The sequence below is a fragment of the Siphateles boraxobius genome, unplaced genomic scaffold, assembly GCF_051911475.1.
Source record: "Siphateles boraxobius isolate OS27281-9 unplaced genomic scaffold, OSU_SipBor_1 66, whole genome shotgun sequence".
NCBI classification, from domain to species: Eukaryota; Metazoa; Chordata; class Actinopteri; order Cypriniformes; family Leuciscidae; genus Siphateles; species Siphateles boraxobius.
This window is the reverse complement of record NW_027509193.1, coordinates 29,740,404-29,760,365: the sequence shown is the minus strand read 5'-3', so window position 1 is coordinate 29,760,365 and position 19,962 is coordinate 29,740,404. Positions and strand designations below refer to the sequence as shown.

General features: G+C 37.8%; 3 protein-coding genes across 6 annotated transcripts in view; 2 read left to right on the top strand and 1 right to left on the bottom strand.

The window, feature by feature from the left end:
* The first annotated feature begins 120 nt into the window (after nt 1–120).
* Nucleotides 121–1,913, top strand: snrnp25 (small nuclear ribonucleoprotein 25). Its single transcript, XM_077213509.1, has 5 exons — nt 121–509; nt 629–719; nt 791–896; nt 986–1,060; nt 1,187–1,913. Exons 1-5 carry the CDS (start codon nt 306–308, stop codon nt 1,242–1,244), a joined length of 534 nt encoding a protein of 177 aa, XP_077069624.1. The 5' UTR covers nt 121–305; the 3' UTR covers nt 1,245–1,913.
* On the top strand, nt 1,913–5,042 carry LOC143722218 (uncharacterized). Its single transcript, XM_077213508.1, has 6 exons — nt 1,913–2,184; nt 2,352–2,560; nt 2,741–2,851; nt 2,987–3,040; nt 3,370–3,517; nt 3,635–5,042. Exons 2-6 carry the CDS (start codon nt 2,416–2,418, stop codon nt 3,741–3,743), a joined length of 567 nt encoding a protein of 188 aa, XP_077069623.1. The 5' UTR covers nt 1,913–2,184; nt 2,352–2,415; the 3' UTR covers nt 3,744–5,042.
* Nucleotides 5,043–6,118: 1,076 nt separating this feature from the next.
* Nucleotides 6,119–19,962, bottom strand: part of mrtfbb (myocardin related transcription factor Bb) — a 37,109-nt gene continuing 23,265 nt past the window's right edge. For 3 of the 4 annotated variants that reach the window (XM_077213442.1, XM_077213443.1, XM_077213445.1), the window contains 14 exons: nt 19,089–19,154; nt 17,343–17,398; nt 16,808–16,883; nt 16,517–16,657; nt 15,084–15,244; nt 14,673–14,798; nt 12,774–13,021; nt 11,973–12,141; nt 11,158–11,895; nt 10,954–11,073; nt 9,228–9,374; nt 7,975–8,109; nt 7,423–7,483; nt 6,737–7,329 (listed from right to left, as the gene is read on the bottom strand). In XM_077213442.1, coding sequence (XP_077069557.1) covers nt 6,872–7,329; nt 7,423–7,483; nt 7,975–8,109; nt 9,228–9,374; nt 10,954–11,073; nt 11,158–11,895; nt 11,973–12,141; nt 12,774–13,021; nt 14,673–14,798; nt 15,084–15,244; nt 16,517–16,657; nt 16,808–16,883; nt 17,343–17,398; nt 19,089–19,154 — 2,702 coding nt within the window. In that variant the 3' untranslated portion in view covers nt 6,737–6,871. Of the gene's footprint in view, nt 7,330–7,422; nt 7,484–7,974; nt 8,110–9,227; nt 9,375–10,953; nt 11,074–11,157; nt 11,896–11,972; nt 12,142–12,773; nt 13,022–14,672; nt 14,799–15,083; nt 15,245–16,516; nt 16,658–16,807; nt 16,884–17,342; nt 17,399–19,088; nt 19,155–19,962 lie in introns of all 4 variants that reach the window. The other variant, XM_077213444.1, reaches the window with a different exon arrangement.

Genomic DNA, 19,962 nt, shown 5'->3' with positions numbered 1-19,962 from the left:
ACAATTTGATATGTACCTAGCAATATATAACATTGTTAATTTAAAATATAATTTTTATAAGTATTATATAGCTATTCCCGGAAATATCATTTAAAAACGTACGCGGAACTAAAGTTTGGTGCATCAAATAAATCTTCCGACAGCGTGTTTGTTAATAAAGAAAGCTGAAACGCAGCATGTTGATGTTACAGTTTCATAAGACAGAATTACCCGAAAAATGCATAATGTATTATTTCTAAATTCCATGTTAACTTTTATATGTCTTATATATAAATCAGGAAGTTTTCGCTTATTATAAGTTGAAAATGGATGAGGAAGAAAACCTCAAGAACGCCGACGTGGCTGACTTTGCCGAGAAAATCGTTGTAGATGAAATTAAAGGGGAGCAAGAAGAAGAAGAAGAAGAAGAGGATGAGGAGGCATTGCCTCATTCTGAATTTCTTGACATCTTCGAGGAAGGCTTGGCTCTGATAGTACAGGACCCTTTACTGTGTGACCTGCCAATTCAGGTGTACCATTAAATAACAATCAAGTTTTTATTCGAATAATGTTAAAATCAACTGTTATTAATGACTTTCTGCAGAACATTTCTTTATAATCTTTTAAATCATTTGTTCCATCTGTTCAGGTTACATTGGAGGAGGTGAACTCTCAAGTGGCTCTGGAATATGGCCAGGCCATGACTGTTCGTATCTGTAAGCCTGATGGAGAAGTCATGCGTGAGTTTTCTTGGAGTCGCTCTGAATTGTTACACATTTATTGATTCTAACTGGAGCAAATCTCTTCACAGCTATCGTGGTTGTGCAGTCTGCTACGGTTCTGGATCTCAAGAAAGCCATCCGCAGATATATGGAGCTAAAACAACAGCGAGAGGGAGGTGTCAAGCACATCAGCTGGTAAGACATGAAAAATGTGCCAGGTAGGCTATATGATAGGTTTTTGATTTTGTCAAATGTTTTCTTCCTAATCTATTTACCCTGTCAAGGAAATACGTGTGGAGGACATTTCATTTGGTCTTCAACGGAGAAAAATTAGAAGATGACGAGAGAAAGCTGAAGGAGTGAGTTCAAACAATCTGCTGCTTTTGTAGAAATGTGTGAAAACTGCTCAATAGTTAATTTGTTTTGAATTACGTTAATGATTTTTCATGTGATTTAAATATGACTGTGCTTTCCTTTATTCTCAGCTATGGGATCAGGAACAGAGATGAAGTGACGTTTTTGAAGAAACTAAAGAAAAAATGAAACGGGGCAATCTCCAGTTCTTATTTATCTCTCTAATTTGTAAATAGTCGAGACTTTTAAAGGAACAGTTCATCCAAACAGGAAAACTCATCCTCATGCTGTTCCAAACACTTAATGTTGTTATTGTCCGTGTAAAAAAAAAAGGGAAAATGTTGATTTTTTTTCTTTTTGCCCCAAAATGCTTTTAACCTCTCTTTTCCACACAACAACATTTAAGTGACCACACTGATGTCTTCCTTTTTTTTTTTTTTTTAAATCAATGAAAGGAAAGATTTTCAGTTGAATAACAACCTAACTTTCCTATGATTTCAGGAGATTTTAAATAGTGTACAAGCCATATATACTAGTTTTATGGTGCTTTTTTGTCCTTTTTGGCAGCTGTGGTCACCATCAAAAATTCACCTTTTTTATTTCACTAAACTAACAGACAGCAACTACAAAACAAAAACAGAAACTCGATCTGTCATGCAAATGACAGATTGGGCAAGGATGCAAATGTTGGCTAGGCCTACTTGATAAATACTGTGTTATTAATATACATCCACAAAACTCACTGTAACTACATGTCTTATGAAGGTCTTTAAAGTCATATTTTTGGGATGTTATGTTGCTTTTAAATTGATCAAAATACTAAAATCTGAACATGATTAAAATACAAGTTGTTTTTAAGAGTGCAGTTTTATTCCCCTTGTTGTTATTTTAATATAGTCCCACCAGAACCTGCTATAAACTATATATAAACTATATAGACAGTTACAGTTTAAGACCCTTGTCGTGACATGCCATGAATTTAGTAAAATACAGGTAAACCACACACTTTAAATATTGCAAACTTGTTCCTCGTACTGTTACACTACAGTAATATGATGACCAGCCTCTTATTTCCTTTGTACTGCAATGAATGTGAAGAGCGACTGATGAGATGCAACAGAACACATGGGTAACTATTTGTCATTTTGAACCACTTTTACTTAAAACTGATATTTACTGTTTATTCACATTGTAATTGTGCTTGGGCTAAGTAGTATTTTTCATATCAGGAAAAAAACTTTGAAACGGCATTCTTGTCTAGACACTCGTTGTGATGCCGTGTTGCATCTCTTTCAGAGAGGACACTATGAAGTTTTGAGGCTCTCGGAAGTTTAACTGAGCTGTCGTCTCAACCCTCAACATGCCTCAACAATCTGATACGCATTTGACGAGTGTCCTTGAGGATCTGAACAAGCTGTCCATTCGCAGACAGCAGCTCATGGATAGACGCAACATCCTGGCAATGCTCATCCAATTCAAGCGAAACAACGGGCAAAATGAACAACGTTAGTACGAGTCGATGGAACCATTTGATGATTTATTATCCGACTTACAAAGCAAGCCAAAGAAACTGTAAAAGACATTTGGAGATTATTTTTTAAATGATGAAATGTATGTGAATATAGAGATTTTTATGGGAATTCACTGATGTTATATTACTCACACTTGATCTTTGTGACCAACAGAGTATTCCAAAGAAAATGAAGAAGTTCAACAAATTGACGAGGATCTTAAAGTTCTCTCTGAAAGGAAGATTCAACTTGAGAAAGTGCAAGAGGAGGGCTCTCATTTAATAGGTAAAATGACTCCTCATGAGGTTTGCTGTATTGAAAAGATTTTTGCCAAATATATTCAAACATTTGGAAATTGACCAATTCGTAGGTCTATTTAAAAGTAAAGTTGTCATATGTTTGTATGTTTTTATTTTGCAGAAACAACTAGGTCATCTAGCGTCGTATTTGTAGACAGTCCACCTCCGTTTCCAGGTTAGTATGTTTTTTGTTTTTTTACGGTAACACTTACATCAAGGTTTCATTTGTTATCATTAGTTAACTACAATAGTTAACATGAACTAACAAGGAAAAATGGTTAACACTATAATAAGTGTAGTGTAATAAAGTACAAATAATTTGCAAGCTACAAACGAGCTAATTAAACAATAATCATTTAATTGCAGTGACAATGAATGAAGACCTCACTATTTGTATATAGTCTATTAATGTATTAATTACAGTTACATTTACAATTTCAACTATGTCAATACAAAATACAACAGGACCAGAGCTTCCTGAAAGCATCTCATTTGTTTTCTTAGCTCCGCAGGTTATTTTGGATGTTAAGCAACTTCCTCGACACTCCTCTAAGACACAGTGTCCGTTCTGTCGCCAGTTTGTAACCACAGAGGTCATGACCAAAGCTGGCAGTGTGACCTATCTTGTGTGTTTTATTTCCATGGTTTTTTGGTGAGTTAAAACCATTTACCTTATTGGCTTGACTTATTCTCATTCACGTCCTGTATGTGATTACCCGTATGTCTTTCTGCCATGACATATTTGTGTTTATGACTGTTTCTCGTGTAGTTGTGTAGCTGGCTGCTGTCTAATCCCGTTCTTCGTGGATTCCTGCAAAGACGTCATTCACAAATGTCCAAAATGTCGCAGTAATATAAACACGTGCAAAAAGTTCTGAGGAATGGATCTGTAATGATGAAAACTGAACTGAATCACCAGCATCTGTACTGAAGAGTCTTATGTTTGATTATCGCAGGCGGTTGGAATTGTTTCGGATATGTCATCCTGAACTTTTTACAGGGACAATCCCCATGGAATTACCAGCATGCCTCTCCTAAAGGATGCAATTGTGATATCCGATATTGTTTCCTCTCTGCAGGGACCAGGCCAAGCGTTCGGCTAACCTTAAAACGTTCCAGAACTATTCAATCCGAAAGGAAAACGGAATATGTCTGAATCTTCATGGTGACTTTACAGTCTTCTGGTTTGAACTTCAATGCTAAGTTTTTATTTTGGGTTATACACTATCAGGAATATAAAAAATGGAATCAAGAAGCAATACTATGACCAAATTTCTCATTGCTTTGGAATGTAATGGAGTAGTTCTTCAGATAAAAACAATCTTGTTTTGTAGACCATAATTTATGATCTTTCCTTTGTGAAAAATATTATCTCTGGTACAATGTCAAATGTTAAGTTTATTTGTGTAGCTTTATTTGGATCATAACTGAGGTTATGCATTGCTGGAACATGCTTCTGTGTTTTGGACGGTCAAACAAGTCATTTCAGTGGTTTCAAATTCAGAAACATTTTAATGATAAAAGGCTGTATATACAATAAAGAAATGTACAAAGATAACCTCCAAAAATATTTACAGTTGCACAAATACATTTGTATTCAAATGTATTTAGTAAAAATATATACACTGTGCAAAATATGAGGCATATGATCTACATCGCACTTCAAAGGGTCAATATGTTTTCAAATATTTCTCTTATTTACCTCTTCATAACAAACAGCAATTACTCTGATGGACATGTTGAAAAAAAAATACAAGGTTCCATTGAGGTCTTATGACAGGGTTTTGCTCCACGTGTCTTTTTTTTCCAACAAAAAATATTTATAGAGGCACAAAATGTGTGAAAAATAAAATATTTATGTGAGAACTGCATACATGCAGTAAAATGGTATGTTTATAAAAATTAAAAGCTTTGGGTCTCTGACAGAGACAGCACTACGGCAATTCTAAATATAGAAATACATTCTTTCATTTTGACGTGTTTGGATATAGAAATGATTGTCTGAGTTCACGTTCAGTACAAGGTCAAGTAAATGCATTATTTGGCATCTTTTCACAAAGTGTCTAGGGGAAATCTGTTATCATATCTGTCAAACACTGCAAAGAAACATTTCTTAAGAGTGATCGATCGACAGGAAGTGGTGATAAAAAAATAAAACATTTCCAAACATTCCAGCAGATGTCGCTACATTGTCACATTTTTTTGAAAATCTAAACAATCTATCTAAGACATTTGGACTGAAATCTAATTCAATCTTACAAACAACTAGAGAAGATGAGGTTTAAGTACATTCACAAAGGCATCACCCGCCAGCTACCTGTGCTTCAGTGGTTATGTAGAAAGAAGCTCGAATTCTGTGAAATATAGTGAATTTAGGCCTCAGCAGTTCATCTACATCCAAAGCAAACATCTACTCTACTGCAGCAAAGAGTCTGTCCAATCAAAATGCAGCTGCTCTCCGATGTCAGAGATCGCCTCATGAATATGGAAATTTCACTGGTCCAGTTTAGTGTTGTTTCCCTGGTAAAGTCACACAGCAGTGTCAAGAGCTAAATCGTGTCTCTACTCTTTTGTTAGAGATGATAATGGCCCCTAATCTCCCTCCCTCTCTTTGGCCCCATGATGGGTTTGGTAAACAAACTTGCTCTGACCTTCTCCAGTCCACGCGCTAAATAAATTTGAAATTTTCATACATTAAATGTTATTAGTTAGCTGCCACAATTTCGAGTACCCTAATGCAATGGCTAACAGCTCATTGACCATGGAAATTGATAGTGAATATAAATGAGACACTAAACGGGTTCCTTCAAGGTGATGTCACATTTGGAACAATTACCATGGCAAAATGCTTCCATCGAAAATATTTGCAAAGTCTGTGTTAAAAGTGATAGTTCACCCCCAAATTTCAATTCTGTTATCATTTTACTCACCACATATGGCTTCTTTCTTCAGCAGAACACAAAAGAAGATATTTTGAAGAATGTTTCAGCTGCTTTTTAAAATATTTTTAAGTCATTGGGATTTCGTTTAAAACTTTCAAGCTCCAAAAAGAACATAAAGGTAATGTTAAATGGATCCATATCGATCACTTTTTATGGTGTACAGATCGAAATGCAAGCTGTTTCCATATATCGGAGTGAAATAGATTATGGAAAAAGAAGAAATAAAATAAACATACACATGGATGAATCGTTCCCAATATCTATAAACAGTTGAGGATCATAGGCAAGTCGGCTATATATATATATATATATATATATATATATAGGAATCATTAGAAAGTGTTCCTCACAATCTTTGTAAATTAATACAAATAGATTCTGCCGCATTGGAATTTAATAGTCAAGTCGTATGGATTAATTGCATGCTACCTTTACGTCCAAAATGTTTAAACTCACTAACTGTTTATAGACCGAACAGCTGAAACGGCTTCAAAACATCTTTTGTGTTCCACAGAGAAAAAGATACAAGTTTAGAATGACATGAGGGTGCGAATAATACATTTGGATGAACTATACCTTTCAATTATAAAAGTAGAGTTTCTGGATAACGTAAATAGCAAAGGCACATTGTACGTATAATTCTTACTTGTTGCAAAATGTGTGATATGAATCTAATATATATTGTCAATTCAAAGACATTATACTAAATCACAATCTAAAAAACAACATTCTATATAATATTGGCCAGCAGTTTCAAAGTATGCTTCAAAATGTGAAAAGCAGAAGGTCACGGCCTAAATATATTGGTGAAAAACAAGTGTCTCTACATTCTTTTTCTGCCTTGAAAGGTGTTCGTGACAATAACAGCAAACAAACCTGCACTTATAGGCACAAATGAGAAAAGCTGATAACTAATGAAGGTCACATTCTGTTTGCGCACAGAGGATCAATCCAAATCCATGGATGCCGAGCTTTACAAGAATCCGCACTGCACCCCTGTTAGTGGTCCCTCAGGGTCAACAGGTCTTTTTTAGAAAGTCTCCAATCTTGATCCCTTTGTGAGCTCAGTCCCAGTGCAACTGTAGATCAGTCGAGTCCAAGAAATCAGATGAAAAGACAGTCGGAGAGGATATTCCAGCAGGACCTGGGATCGTAAGGTCCAACCACTCCATGTTATCAAGGCCGGTCTCTTGTAGATGGAAGGTGGATGGCGGTGTGTCGGTGAAGGTTAGATCTGAAGTGTCCATTGGGGAGTGGGACCGCTCCAGCAGCTGGTTTTTGAGCTCCTCCATCAGTCTCTGGGACTGCGGCCCGGCATCCTCCAGCAGGACCTCCAACTGGTTATCGGAAGCCAGGGTCAGCAGGCTGGGTGGAGGTGCTTGGGTCTGATTGGGTGTGCGAGCAACGTGTATTCGCGGAGGAGGACGTGACAGCACAGTGTTGATGGGCAGGGTGGTGATGTTTACCGTCACTGGCATAAGTTTATCCAGAGAAGGATCCTGCCTGGCCAGAGGGGATATTTCTGGGAGGGAATGCACAGAAAATGGTTTAGTTATACAAATCTATTGCAGCTAAAATCAAAGACCTGTTCTGTGTTTCTTTACACAGTTCTCACCTCCACTCTCAATCAAAACGTCAAACAAATCGTCCATGTGCTGACTGGTAGCAGTGGGAACCTTTATGGAAGAATATGAGGTATTAAGACAATGGTAAAGTGTTCAAAATACTTTTCAAAGTATGCAACTGGCCACTGGCTTGGCCTGTTGTTTCACGGTTGAAAAAGAAATGGAAGAGACAAAACAAAAACAACAAACTACTGGAGACGGCAACAACGATAGATACAACTCTAGTTTAAATTAGTTTAAATGAGTCCTGAGACATTTTTGTCTGTCATAACGTCTGGAGAGAAAATAGTACAGACACTGACACTTCCTAGTGTGCATCCCAGACAGCAACATAGTGTCGGCCCAGATCCGGCCCACTTCTGCTACGCATGGAACTCACATGTTCCAGATGTGGCTGACACTATGTTGGTGTCCTGAATTTGTAGAGTTCATGCATGTGTGCATGTTCTTCTTTTTGTGGATGCTATCAAATGGAGAATGGTTTGAAAGTCTAAGCATTTGCATCAAAGCTGAAGTATATTTTGGGCTTAACTTTAAATTACCTGCATTGTGGCTTGTAGGCCTCTGGTCTGTTTGACGGCCTCCTCGTAACGGGGTGGGTCTTTGCTCTTTGGGCTGTGGTGATTTGGGAATGTCGATGGCTGAAGGATATAGTTGAGCTGACAAGGCGATGGAGGCTGAACAAAACAATATAACTTTCAGACTGTGTAATATGGCTTATGGGCAAACAGTGTAATATATAAGGTATAATGAATCACTAGACAACAAAGAGTACATACATGTAAGCATGTTTCTATGCAGTTTATAGTATGATCTGGGTGGTTGCTATTCAATCATAAAGGACTTTATTTAAATTGCGTGCAATAGGTTGCAGACCTCTGAAATAGACAGTTTAATAGCCAATATAGCACCCCTTGTGGCAACACTGAGAGAGTTATGTGTTTCATTACTACAAGACCTAAACCATTTTTGGAGCACATCAACCCATGAAAGGCAGCTTGTGCTAACTAGGAGAATTTATGTTCATGTACTTGTGCATCCTGAATACTTTAGGCTTAAGCTGTGTGTCCACCAAAGCTTTTTTTTTCTGAGGCCAGAGTTGTTTGCAATAGGAGTGCCACATTTTAAAAAAAGCCAGCAGTGTGACGAGTCACAGAACATCTATTTCACGCAGATTGCTGGGCACTTGCCCTTTGAAAATGTTGGTAAACACAATGTTCATCACTGTCACCTTTTCCCCAGCCATCCAATCACAGGGAAGGAGGGGTGGAAGATCGTATGAATGGATTGGCCAAAAAAATTTGCAGCAGCCAAAGCAAGAAAGGTCCTCTTTTAAATGGTGAGTATTTATTTAATTAAACGTGTCTTAAGTCAACAGTAGGGGTCAATATGTGATAAATTGGCATTTTTTTCTCTTAAAAATTTAAACGTAGGGGGCAGCATATTACAATTTTGCCCAGAGCGCTGGATTGTCTTCCGGAAATCTTGAGTGGAACAAATACTACACTGAACGACCGTCAGTAGAGGATAAGTTAATATTGCTGGTCTCTGAGTATTCATGTCTGTACCAGATTACTGTACATCCACAGGCTACCACAATATTAATATGAAAAAAATGTATAGTTCCTCCAAGGGTCTACCAGATAAGGAGTTAAATGCTGCACCTTCAAAGCGTTCTCAAGCGCTGGGTGTTTTCAGAAAAGCACATGGAATTTTCAGCTGAGAAAAAATACTTTGGTGGACACATGGTCATAGAGAACAGACTTCTGTGAGTAGAGAGATTAGTTTGTCTTACTTTGTTAATGGGTCCGTTTGGGGTTGTGTGTCTGGGCGAGACTCTAGGTGAGTTGTTAAGGAAGCACTGGGGCAGATCTGCCATGGGCTGGTTCTGGTTCTGCCTGTACTCAAACCCAGAAGGCGAGCTTCCACACAGGGGTAAAGCCTGCAAACACATACATCAGGAGGGAGAATTAGGCCCACTGCACTGTGTGATTAGAGTAAAAAAATATTTTTTTTTTATTATATATATATATATATATATATATATATCAGTGTGTAAACAGAGGCCTCTTGTTCTTGAACCAACTCCATGTCTTCTTGATAAGTGCTCTTTCTGATTTTCTCTGTACTTTCTACTTCTGTCACTTAAATAGCCAGGTCTGCATTTGATGTTGTTGAGAGGGTAATGCATCACCTGAACTGAACTGTTATTGCCAGGGCAACATCAGAGATAAGTGCAAAACACATAGCAGGCCTCAGAAAGGCTTTCCATTTCTAGCTACGTGCTAGATCAGAGAGAAATGCGTCTGGGCCTTGTCATCACAATAGTGAACTGAACTGTCAGAACACCCAGAGCAAAAGAAAAGGTTAAGATCTACAAGCACCCTAAAGTATACATGCATAACAACACAACTAAGAGAAAAGAATTTCTAATTGTTGTATTATTGTTATTATTTTACTTTAATGTAAAACGTTATTGTTTGTGATTTGTGGTGTCTTTATAAATTAGAATTATGCATATGCTAATTACCTTGTTTGTCTACAATAGCACATATAAGAATTAGTGGTTGACTGATATGAATTTTTCTTTGGCTAGGGCATTGCTTAATGTGTTTTGTTTAGTTTCCAGGGAGTTGGTATTCAAGGGTTTTGAGTGGTTATTTGAGTGGCAGTTACAATGCAGTTTGGGGTAGTTGCTTTAACAATGCTAAGGTTCTTTAAGTAGATGTTAAGGTCCAGTTTCACATGAAAAAACACTACAGCCAACTAGCATGTATGTTTGCACCTGTGTGAGACTAAATAACTCTCCATACCAGCAGGTGGCAGTAATCTGTATTTGTAATTTAAAAATGGAAATCAGAAGAGCTAAGACTGTGGATATAGAAACCATAAACAAAGGCTGCATCCGAAATCACATACTTCCCTAATATATAGTAGGCAAAAACAGTATGTGACTAAATAAGTATGTCTGAATTCACAGCACTCATAAAAGAGGATGGCAACAAGTACCCGGATGACCTACTACTTCCGGTGAGATTCTGAAATGCGCATACGATGGTTACTTTACAATCCCATAAGGCCATGGGAGAGGATTTATGAAACCCAGTGAAGCAACGCAACTGTCAAGGTCACATGATAAATACAGGATTGCGAATATAGTACATCTGGATTACATTCATACAACACACTTGGCTGTCGGCACATTGTCAGGGTCTTTTGCTCCGCAATGTTTTCACTGCATGAGAATTCATGTGTGGCATGAGTGCGCCATAGCTTGTCAGATGGGGTCAGTCTTTGCAAAGGGTCAATTGTCCAAAAAGTTGCTGACGGGGGTCCGAACCCTCAACAATGGCCCAATATTGGTCGATGGACAACCATCAGCTGGTATGTCACAGCCTTTAGGCATTTACCATGCACTTTCTAGAGTGCAGAGGGTGATTGCCAGGTCATTGCTAGATTGAAAGCAATGTAGAATGAAAGCCATTCACTAGATGAAAATCACACAGAAGCGATTTGCTCACCTGAGTTGGAGATGGTGTCTGATTTGAATGCGTATTATTGGACGTCTGAGTTTGCAGAAGTGGCGTTTGTATGATGGTTTGAGGCAAACTGGGAATTGTTGTTTGGGGAACGGTCTGTGCCTGCAAAGTAAAGGGAAAACTCTAAATAAATATGCCATTTTCTTAACTGTAAATTGAACCGGCATATCATGAATTTTAAGAGACCTGTGTGCTGATGGAGTTGCTGGGCAGGCTGATGGGCAACAGGATTTGTGTGGCAGGCTGAGTGTTGATCAGTGTCTGCTGATGCAGCACTTGAGGGACTTGCTGGGTGTTGATGTAGAACTGCTGGACTGGGGTGTGGTGCATCTGGGCATGAGGCTCTTCCTGTTTCACACCTGTAGTTTGTGGCAGGGGACTCCGTTTTACGTTACAGCTAGGGGCGGCGCTGTTCTCCTCTTTGACCTGGACTGATGGATTGGGTTCAGGCTGCTGCCCTCCACCCTGCTGACTCCTTTTCTCCACCTCCAGCTGCATCTTCAGCTCCTCCACCAGCCGCTGCTCCTGCTCCAGTTTACGCATCAGCTCCTCAATCTGACGCTCCTTCTCGTGGAGGCGCTGGTCTTTTTTGGACACCTTGATATCCAGGGTCATGTCTTCAGGTGTGGGTTTGAGGGGTGAGGTGCCTGTCGGCTGGTGGGCTGGAGACAAAGTGCACAGAGATTTGGTGAAACTGTCTCTGCTTTCCTCCATACTGGTGTTGGAGGCCTCGGACCTCTCAGGAGACACAGGTGGAGTTGTGCTCATGCTTTCGAGATGCAAAGCAGTTTTGGAGATGTTTGAATCTATGGTTGTAGTAGACTGAGAGCTCTCCTGGTGGGACTTGAGCCTTTCTAGGAGGTCTGTCTTAGTGCCGGACACAGGAAGTCCACGCAATTTCAACTCGATCTTAAGCTCAGCCACCTAGAAGACATAAGAACAACTGTACTTCTGCACACTTAAATATTTGACGTGGAAAAATAAATGGACATATTACCCACCTTCATCTCATCTAGGTTGGCAGGCAGAGCCCCGGTTTTACGACTGGTCAAGGTGTTGTTGGGACGTGAAGAAGCCATACTGGGCAGAGACACCATGATGGGAGAGGGAAGACTTGGGCTGGTGCTCAGGGTGATGTTGGGGCAGCTGTTCTGACTCTCAGCTACTGGCCTGCAGAGGAGTATGGGGTATTATAAATGCAATAGGAACTTCCAGTTCTCGCATCATTCACAATAAGCAGCCCTTCTACACAATAGAAGCAGAGGTATATCTTGCGGCAACAGGAGCCAAATTGGAAAATAATATGAGGAACTGCCATACTACAGCTGTGGTGATGACAGGTCTGTTATACAAGATTTATAGGCGAAACCATTATTTAAAGGCTATCGCTCATAGCACACAACGTTCACATTCCTTTCTGAGCTGCGAATTTCTTTTTGCAAATCAATCAGGCTCATAATAAATCCTTTTAATGTCAGAGCTGAAACTGATATATCAGAATCATATGCAATTGCACTGGTCCGTAACCAATGATTAACTGATCACATAAGAGGAACTAGTATTTTGGTTTTTGTGTATGCATCCCCGCAGGCCATTTCACATGCCAGGTGTCAAGCTACAGAGTATGCAGGTCAAGTGTAATATGAATCAGATAATAATCATCATATTATACTATATTGTATACATTATATTACATACTATGTGATTTATTAAACGATAAAATCCTCTTGTCATGTTGAGGTCAAAGTGACACATGGTGCTTGTGATTAAGAGGTGAATGTCACTGGAAATGTGACACATACTTGAGTGGTGCTGGTAATATGGCCTGGTAATTGTAATGCTGTTGCTGTTGGCTGATAATCTGGAGCTGCAGGAACTGCTGCTGTTGTTGAAGAAGCCTGGCATATGCACAGTCCATCGGGGCTTCATTAGGTTCCTGCTTCTGGTCGGGCGGGATGTACTGGTGATACTTAAGCTTCTTAATCCGCGGTTTGGGTTCTTTACTCTTCTTGCTTCGACTCTTGTCACTGGACTGTTTGGGCTGGCTTTGCTACATGGAAACAAGGGTGGAAGAATTGAACAAAAAGTGTCACCCGAAAACACAGCAAACATACAGACTGCATTCAACACCCTGTCGGTTTGGAATTATATCACCAGTCTGTTTGACTTGTGATTTCAGGTGATTCCTTCAATGTTTCAACTAGCTCAGTCCCCTTGCTAACAAGAGGTTTTAGCAGTTTGAGAATACGCGGAGCTGAGAGATTTGTGGGTAAAACCACAAGTTTGCAACTGCGGTGCATAAGTGGGACAAGTATGAACATCTACCTAAAATCACAGGAAGAGGAAACAGGATGCGTGGAGGGGACATGACCCTCATTGTTCCCAAAAATTGAGTCACAGGATACACATAAAATGGTTTGGCTTCTGAGGAAGGGAGTTGAAAGTCATCAGGATGTAATAACACAATTTCAAGCTGGCGTATGTGTGCACAGGTTTCCCAAAGCACGACTGTGCGAGAGGGTCAGCAGTGACCCGCTGTCATGTAGTAAATATGCCGAGTATGCTTTGAAGGCTTGGATTATGATAAAAACACAAGTTATTGCCTGATTCCTATTTCTTATGTCCCCAGCTTAAGTTTGTTCTTCTCCGCATTATGAGTGTGAATGTTTCATTTGACCTCCAATTGAAGACAGAGGGCGGCTGCTAGCACTTCTATCTCTGCATCTGGTGCTCTTCTGAAACTGATTTGGCCTAAGATATCTTTGACAAGTTGTTCTAAACAAGCTGTTTAGAGTGACAAACAACAGCTCGACTTCTCTCTTGTCTACACTGTTGTACAGAATCTTTCTTGCTAAAGTTTTACACTACCGTTACACTAAAGTTTTTTTTAGAGAAATTAATGCTTTTATTCAGCAAGAACACATTAAATTGAACAGATTAAAATGACAGTAAAAAACAAAGTGGTTTCTATTTTAAAAAGCCTTGTCTGAAAGTTTTATAAGCTTCCTAACATGATTGATCATGTTGTTAACATGTCTTTTGTCTAGCATTATTTTACATTGTTCTAGCATGTTGTAATACATTGCTTGCATGAATTAGCATGTTGCAAGCATTTTTAACATGTTACTAGCACGTCTTACTAAAAACACTAATATGTTGCTTGCATATTTTAACACGATCCTAACGTTTTAGCATGTTGAAAGTATGTTTTAGCATCTTGTTAATATAACATGTTGTTCGCATATTTTAACACATTGCTAGCATGAATTAGCACGTTGCTAGGATGTTTTAACATGTTGTTAACATGAATTAACATGTTGCCATCATGATTTTTAATTATTATTTTATTATATATTAGTAATATAACACATTATAGTTATTTTAAATTGTAGTAATTTTTCACAACATTACCATTTGTACTGTATTATTATTATTTTTTTAAATCAAATTACCACAACCGTGGAAACATTTAAAAAAAACTGTACCGACCCCAAACTTTTGAATGGTAGTGTATTTAATGTTCTTGTATCTGTAGGCAAAAACACTTTAACATTTTTTTTTGTTAACTTCTGAGTTCACAGTCTGTGTGGTATATTTGCTATTGTGAAATTAGTCAGTAATACTGAGAGTCACTGACCATTATCTCTGAAAATAAACACTGACAGGAAATTACATCACTGTGGTTTGGACATATGGTTTACCTTCACGAGGGTTGGTCCTGGCTTTGTGGTAGCAGCAGCAGTGACTAACTGAGTGGCAGGCATTACTCGACCATCTTCTACTGATGTTTTGCTCAGGAAGTCTGAGCACTGGGTTGTAGGTGGACACTATTGAGATAAAAAAAGATGAAAAGCCATATGGCCGTGAGAAGAGACAGAGACACATAAATCTTACCAGCATCACAGGGCTGATGTGTAGATAATTTGCAGTGAAAATTTAGAAATAGAGACAACTTAGCTCTTCTGGAAAGTGTATCATTACTTCATATGCTTTAATTCTTTATCAGACCTTTTTATCAAAAGTTAACCTTAAATATTAGCACTGAATATTCCTGAACCGGTTATCAGTCAATATGGTGTGGATGTGAATCCAAGGCCTGCTAAGGGGCTGACCTGGAGTTTGGAGCCGATCGGAGGCGATACAACGGATGGATCAGGCAGTCTGGCTTCTATAGGAGAAGATACAGAGCCCAGAGACTCATGACTAGCTGGCTGTTCTGGAGACAGAGCTTCACTGCTGTCCTCATTGAAGTTATAAACATCCAGTTCAGCAACTGCAGTGTTCAACAAAAAACAAAAGACAGAAGTTAGGGTGTTTTCAGACACAGTGATCGTTTGCTTTGTTCCGAAACAGGTGCTTATTCTGTTACAATGTTGCATTTTCTTCTTGATTCGGTTCGCTTTCACGAGGCAACATTTCAAAATGTAGCAATATGTGCAAGTCACATGTGAGGAAAACCTCCACTTATTGGTCAGAGTTCACCTTTTACGTTTCTCTGCACCATCCATCAAGATAGATTGACAAGTTTGTCTGGGGGCTTTTTTTTGCCTTTATCTGTAGCTGTCGTGACACATGCAAACACTTACTTGATTCCCACTCTGATAAATTATATATATTTAATTACATTTAAAAAAAAATTATATATATATATATATATATATATATAACTTATGGTGTGTTCAAGTCATGTCGAAAAGATTGTATTTACGAGTTGAATGAAGATGAATGCCACCACAAGTCGTAATACGAGTGGGAAGCTCTGGATTTTCTTTAAATCCAGATGTTTATGAGTTTGGGGCGTATCAGTTATAAACGAGGAGGAATACCACAATATTTTAAAGGTATTTAGCAGTGACATTGTCAGGCTTTTTCATTTAAAACAAAATAAGTGGTTACACTTAATTTGAAGGTGTTTTTGTTACACTGTAACTATACATTTAAGTACTGAGTAATATTAAGTAACTACATGTTCTTACTATAGAGTTAGGATTAGGTTTGGTTCGGAGTTAGTTTCATGTAACTAAGCATAATTTATAGTTATTACCAAAGTAACTGCATGTAACAAATGTTACAATGACGCTGTAAAAAAGTGTTACCAAATAAGCTAATTCCCATGCACAAAATATAATAGCATTGTTATATAACGATATAATATGTAACAATAAAGTTTACAGTGGTTTCATAAATTAATTAAAAACATAAAAGAGCAAAACACACCTGATGCACATTTTTGTTCTTCATTTTGTGGAAGTAGAGTTCAAAAACCCTGCTGTATTTTTGTGTAGTAATTAAGAGAAGGTACACTTGCTCCAACAAAAGTGACTTAAAAGCACCTGACGTCGTAAACACGACTTTCCACCTAGTAAATACGAACTTCCCATGGAGGACATGAACACACCATTATAATGCAGGTAGAGCGGGGATCAAAGCTTCACCGGGAAAGCAATGCATGGAGAAGAGCAATTACACTGATGAAGAGGCACTCTTTGGTTTTCAACCACAAAAAATGATTAAGCATGTAAATATATTATTTTATTGTTTTTACCAACGTCAACAGGCAGGATGTTCTTCACCACCAGTTCCATTGGTCCCGGCCGCTGTGCAATCCTCTCATTGAGGTCATCAGCTAGACGTGCCCTCTTCAGCTTCATCTGAGTGGCTTGCAAAGAAGGCTCTGCATGGGTTTCTGAAATACATAAACAGCTTCAGAATATAATAAAGCTTCATCACAAATGAAGTATCCAGGAAGTGAAACTAAAGCGCTTTAAAAAGTGTAACTTTTGACACTGAAAATGCTCTTGAGAGCGAAATCACTTCTGTTTGGTAAGGTGCTTACCTTGTAAAATGTGCATGCGGACAAGTTCAGCACGTTCTGGTCTGCTACGGATTTTATGTTTCAGGAAATTCTCAGTCTGTATTTGAAGAAAATGCAATGAAATGATTAATAAAAACAGGAGAACATAGATCTCGGCATGTTACTGTTCTCATAGTAAACTAGTAGCTGACGAATGTTTACATATAGAAAAAGGGTGGCTGATGGCCAAAGTTAAATTGTATTATGTAATTCATTTTGTATAATAATTTATGTACACAAAATTGTTGAATTTAATTGTTCAAAATGTCTGAATGTCATTGCATTATATAACAAAATATGAAACTAAGTGGCATCTTCAAACTGTAAAGGTAATATTCATAATTTTTTAAGTATGGCTTAACTGTCCAAATACTTGAGGCCAGTTTGTCACTATAGCACTCAATGATGGAAAATTATGGATTTTAACATAAACATCCTTATACTACTAAACCTGTGTAAAGGCCACTTCACTAATGAGTGAAAAGTGTAAGAGTATTTCCGAGCAGTGAAGTCTTACCCTTGCCCTCTCCAAACTTCTGACCTGCTCATGAAAAACTGCAGGTGTCTTCAGCGCTGCAAGGAAAATAATCTTCATTTAAAAAACAAGACAAGTGACATGATATCATTTAATATCTTATTATATAGTACATAGGGAAGCTTGTTTCTGCCACAGACTTTTTTTTCCGCAGATTTACATCTCAAAATTTAGACATTATGACTCACAATTGTGAGTTTATATCTCACAATTCTGAAAAAAGGTCAGAATTGCAGAATATTAACGAATATTAGTATTAATCTGAAAAAGAAAAGGGTGGCAATTCAGAATTGCGAGAAATAGTCAGAATCGCATGATATAAACATACAATTGCGAGGAAAAGGTAAATTATCAGAAATGCAAGTTTATATCTCACAATTCTGACTTTCCTTGCAATACAATTTACAATTAGACTTTTGACTATTGGGATATAAAATCACAACTGAATGAAAAAAAAAGTTAATATAAACTTGCAATTGTGAGGGAAAAAAAGTCTGAATTTTGAGATAAAAAGTCGCAATTCCCTTTTTAATTTTTTATTCCCTAGCAGAAACAAGCTTCCATAAACCTCTTGTTTACATGGTGAATAAATGAATTCAAGATATACTCTGAAAACAATGCAATTTCATACATTTGGGTAAATCATGTTTTAAGAATGTTCTTTAAAGTCCCTTTGGGGTGAAAATCAAGTTTTTAATGTTGTGAATATGTCTATGTGGTGTTTTTAATATGCTGTAAGACAAACCATGTGTAAACTCATAAGTCAACAGCATTGCTGAGAATTTTCTCCTTAAAACGGCAGTGTACTAAAGACAGTCTCAAAAACGCTGTTTGAAATCGCTGGTGTTTCTGACGTCACAAACTACCTTGTAACCAATCACGTCAACGTGTGATTGTCAACGAGTGGATCTCTGAGCTGGTGCGAGTGAGTGGAGGCGGGTTTCTGTCGGTGTTGAATCCACAGTCAACAGGAAATGGGCGCACAGACACAGTGGTTGTGCCTTGATTAGCAAAACTATCTTTTTCTCACCCTGATCAGTCATATATCACTAAACAAACTAGGCCTCTGAAACGGTCTGCTACACTAGCAACAACCCTTTCAGTAAAGGTATAATCCTGACATGAATATGATTAAAGAATGCAAGAATTGGTCTTTGTGGGATAATCCGAGCCATTAACCATTGACTATAAAGCCCGGGAGGTAACCACAGATCTTGCTGAGCAAAAGTGCAGGCCCAGCCGCTGACTCACTCTTGTTACTCTTGGAGCTTGAACCATGACGTTTGGGGCCCTATACAGACGGCAAGCACTGAGAGAACAGGACAGCCCCTGCTGTTCCAGACAGACATCAGTCACACCATTGTTCTATCTCACCTTCCTTATCAGTTTGTATCCTCAACAGACACTTTCTTTTATTAGAGCAGCTCTCCTTACCAATACGCATAACTTACTCCATCCTCCTGCCGCCAAAGGAGTAATCCACAAACAAACTGTGGCTGGAGGTGAATATATTCCACTTTATGAAGAATAAGTACAGTATGTGTGCAAAGCTTAGGTAATAATGTGCGTGGCACTGGATTAAGGGTTAAAATAGCAAGATATTAGAACATTTGTCTAACATATAGATGTGGTCTCAACAGAGTGCTTCATGAAAGTCTAGGCTTAATTTGTCTAAATATTAAAGGCTGACATTTAAGTGTTATTTTTCCATGAAGCATGCAGACTCACGTGGCATGATGCCCTGGTCTGCGAGCTGCTCGCGTGTGCGCCTCTGCTGTAGTCTTAACTGTAGCACTGTGGAGGAAGCAGAAACAGAACTCAGGGAAAATTTGACTTTAGTGAGCTTGTACTTATAATACTCTCTGAAATGCACTAGATAGTACAGTCCAAACAGGTCTTGACCTAAGCAAGCAATACACAAAAGAACTCATTGTCAGATTCTTCATACAGTGTTCAGCAATTTTTAAGAAACAATGCCTTTTGTGCCTAAAAATCATTTAATATGAAACATGGTTGTTATAGATAAATGGAACTAAAACCATAAAAAAGACTTTAGGAATTTTAAATAAAATTTCAATTTAAAAAATAGTTTAAAAAGATAGTTTCTGAAATAAAATAAGTTTTTTTGAGAACATTTCCCATTTTCATTCAGCTTAACTTAATGTACTAAAATAACTAAAACTGAAAAAAAAAAAAAAAAACTATATAGAAATATTAAAAAACAAATGAATAAAAATCACAACAAAATGACTAAAACGTACAATTAAACTGAAACCGAAAACTAAAATAAAAACTAAATATTATCAAAATATTAATAAACATTATTATAGTATTGCAATATAGCATCCTCAATATGTGTTATTGGTAGAAACACTAGTTATTTATCTTTAAACGTTATTTTAATATCAAAACATTGCATTACTTCAGAATTATTTCAAAAATATTTGTAAATCATCATTTGATTATAGTTAATAGTGGTAGTATTGCTCAGTTTTATTTTTTTTGTTACTATATTATGATTTATTACAGACAAATAATCTGTGACATTTTCCCTTTCATCCTGAATGTTTTGGGGTTGAAGTTCAACCAAAGAGTCTTACTT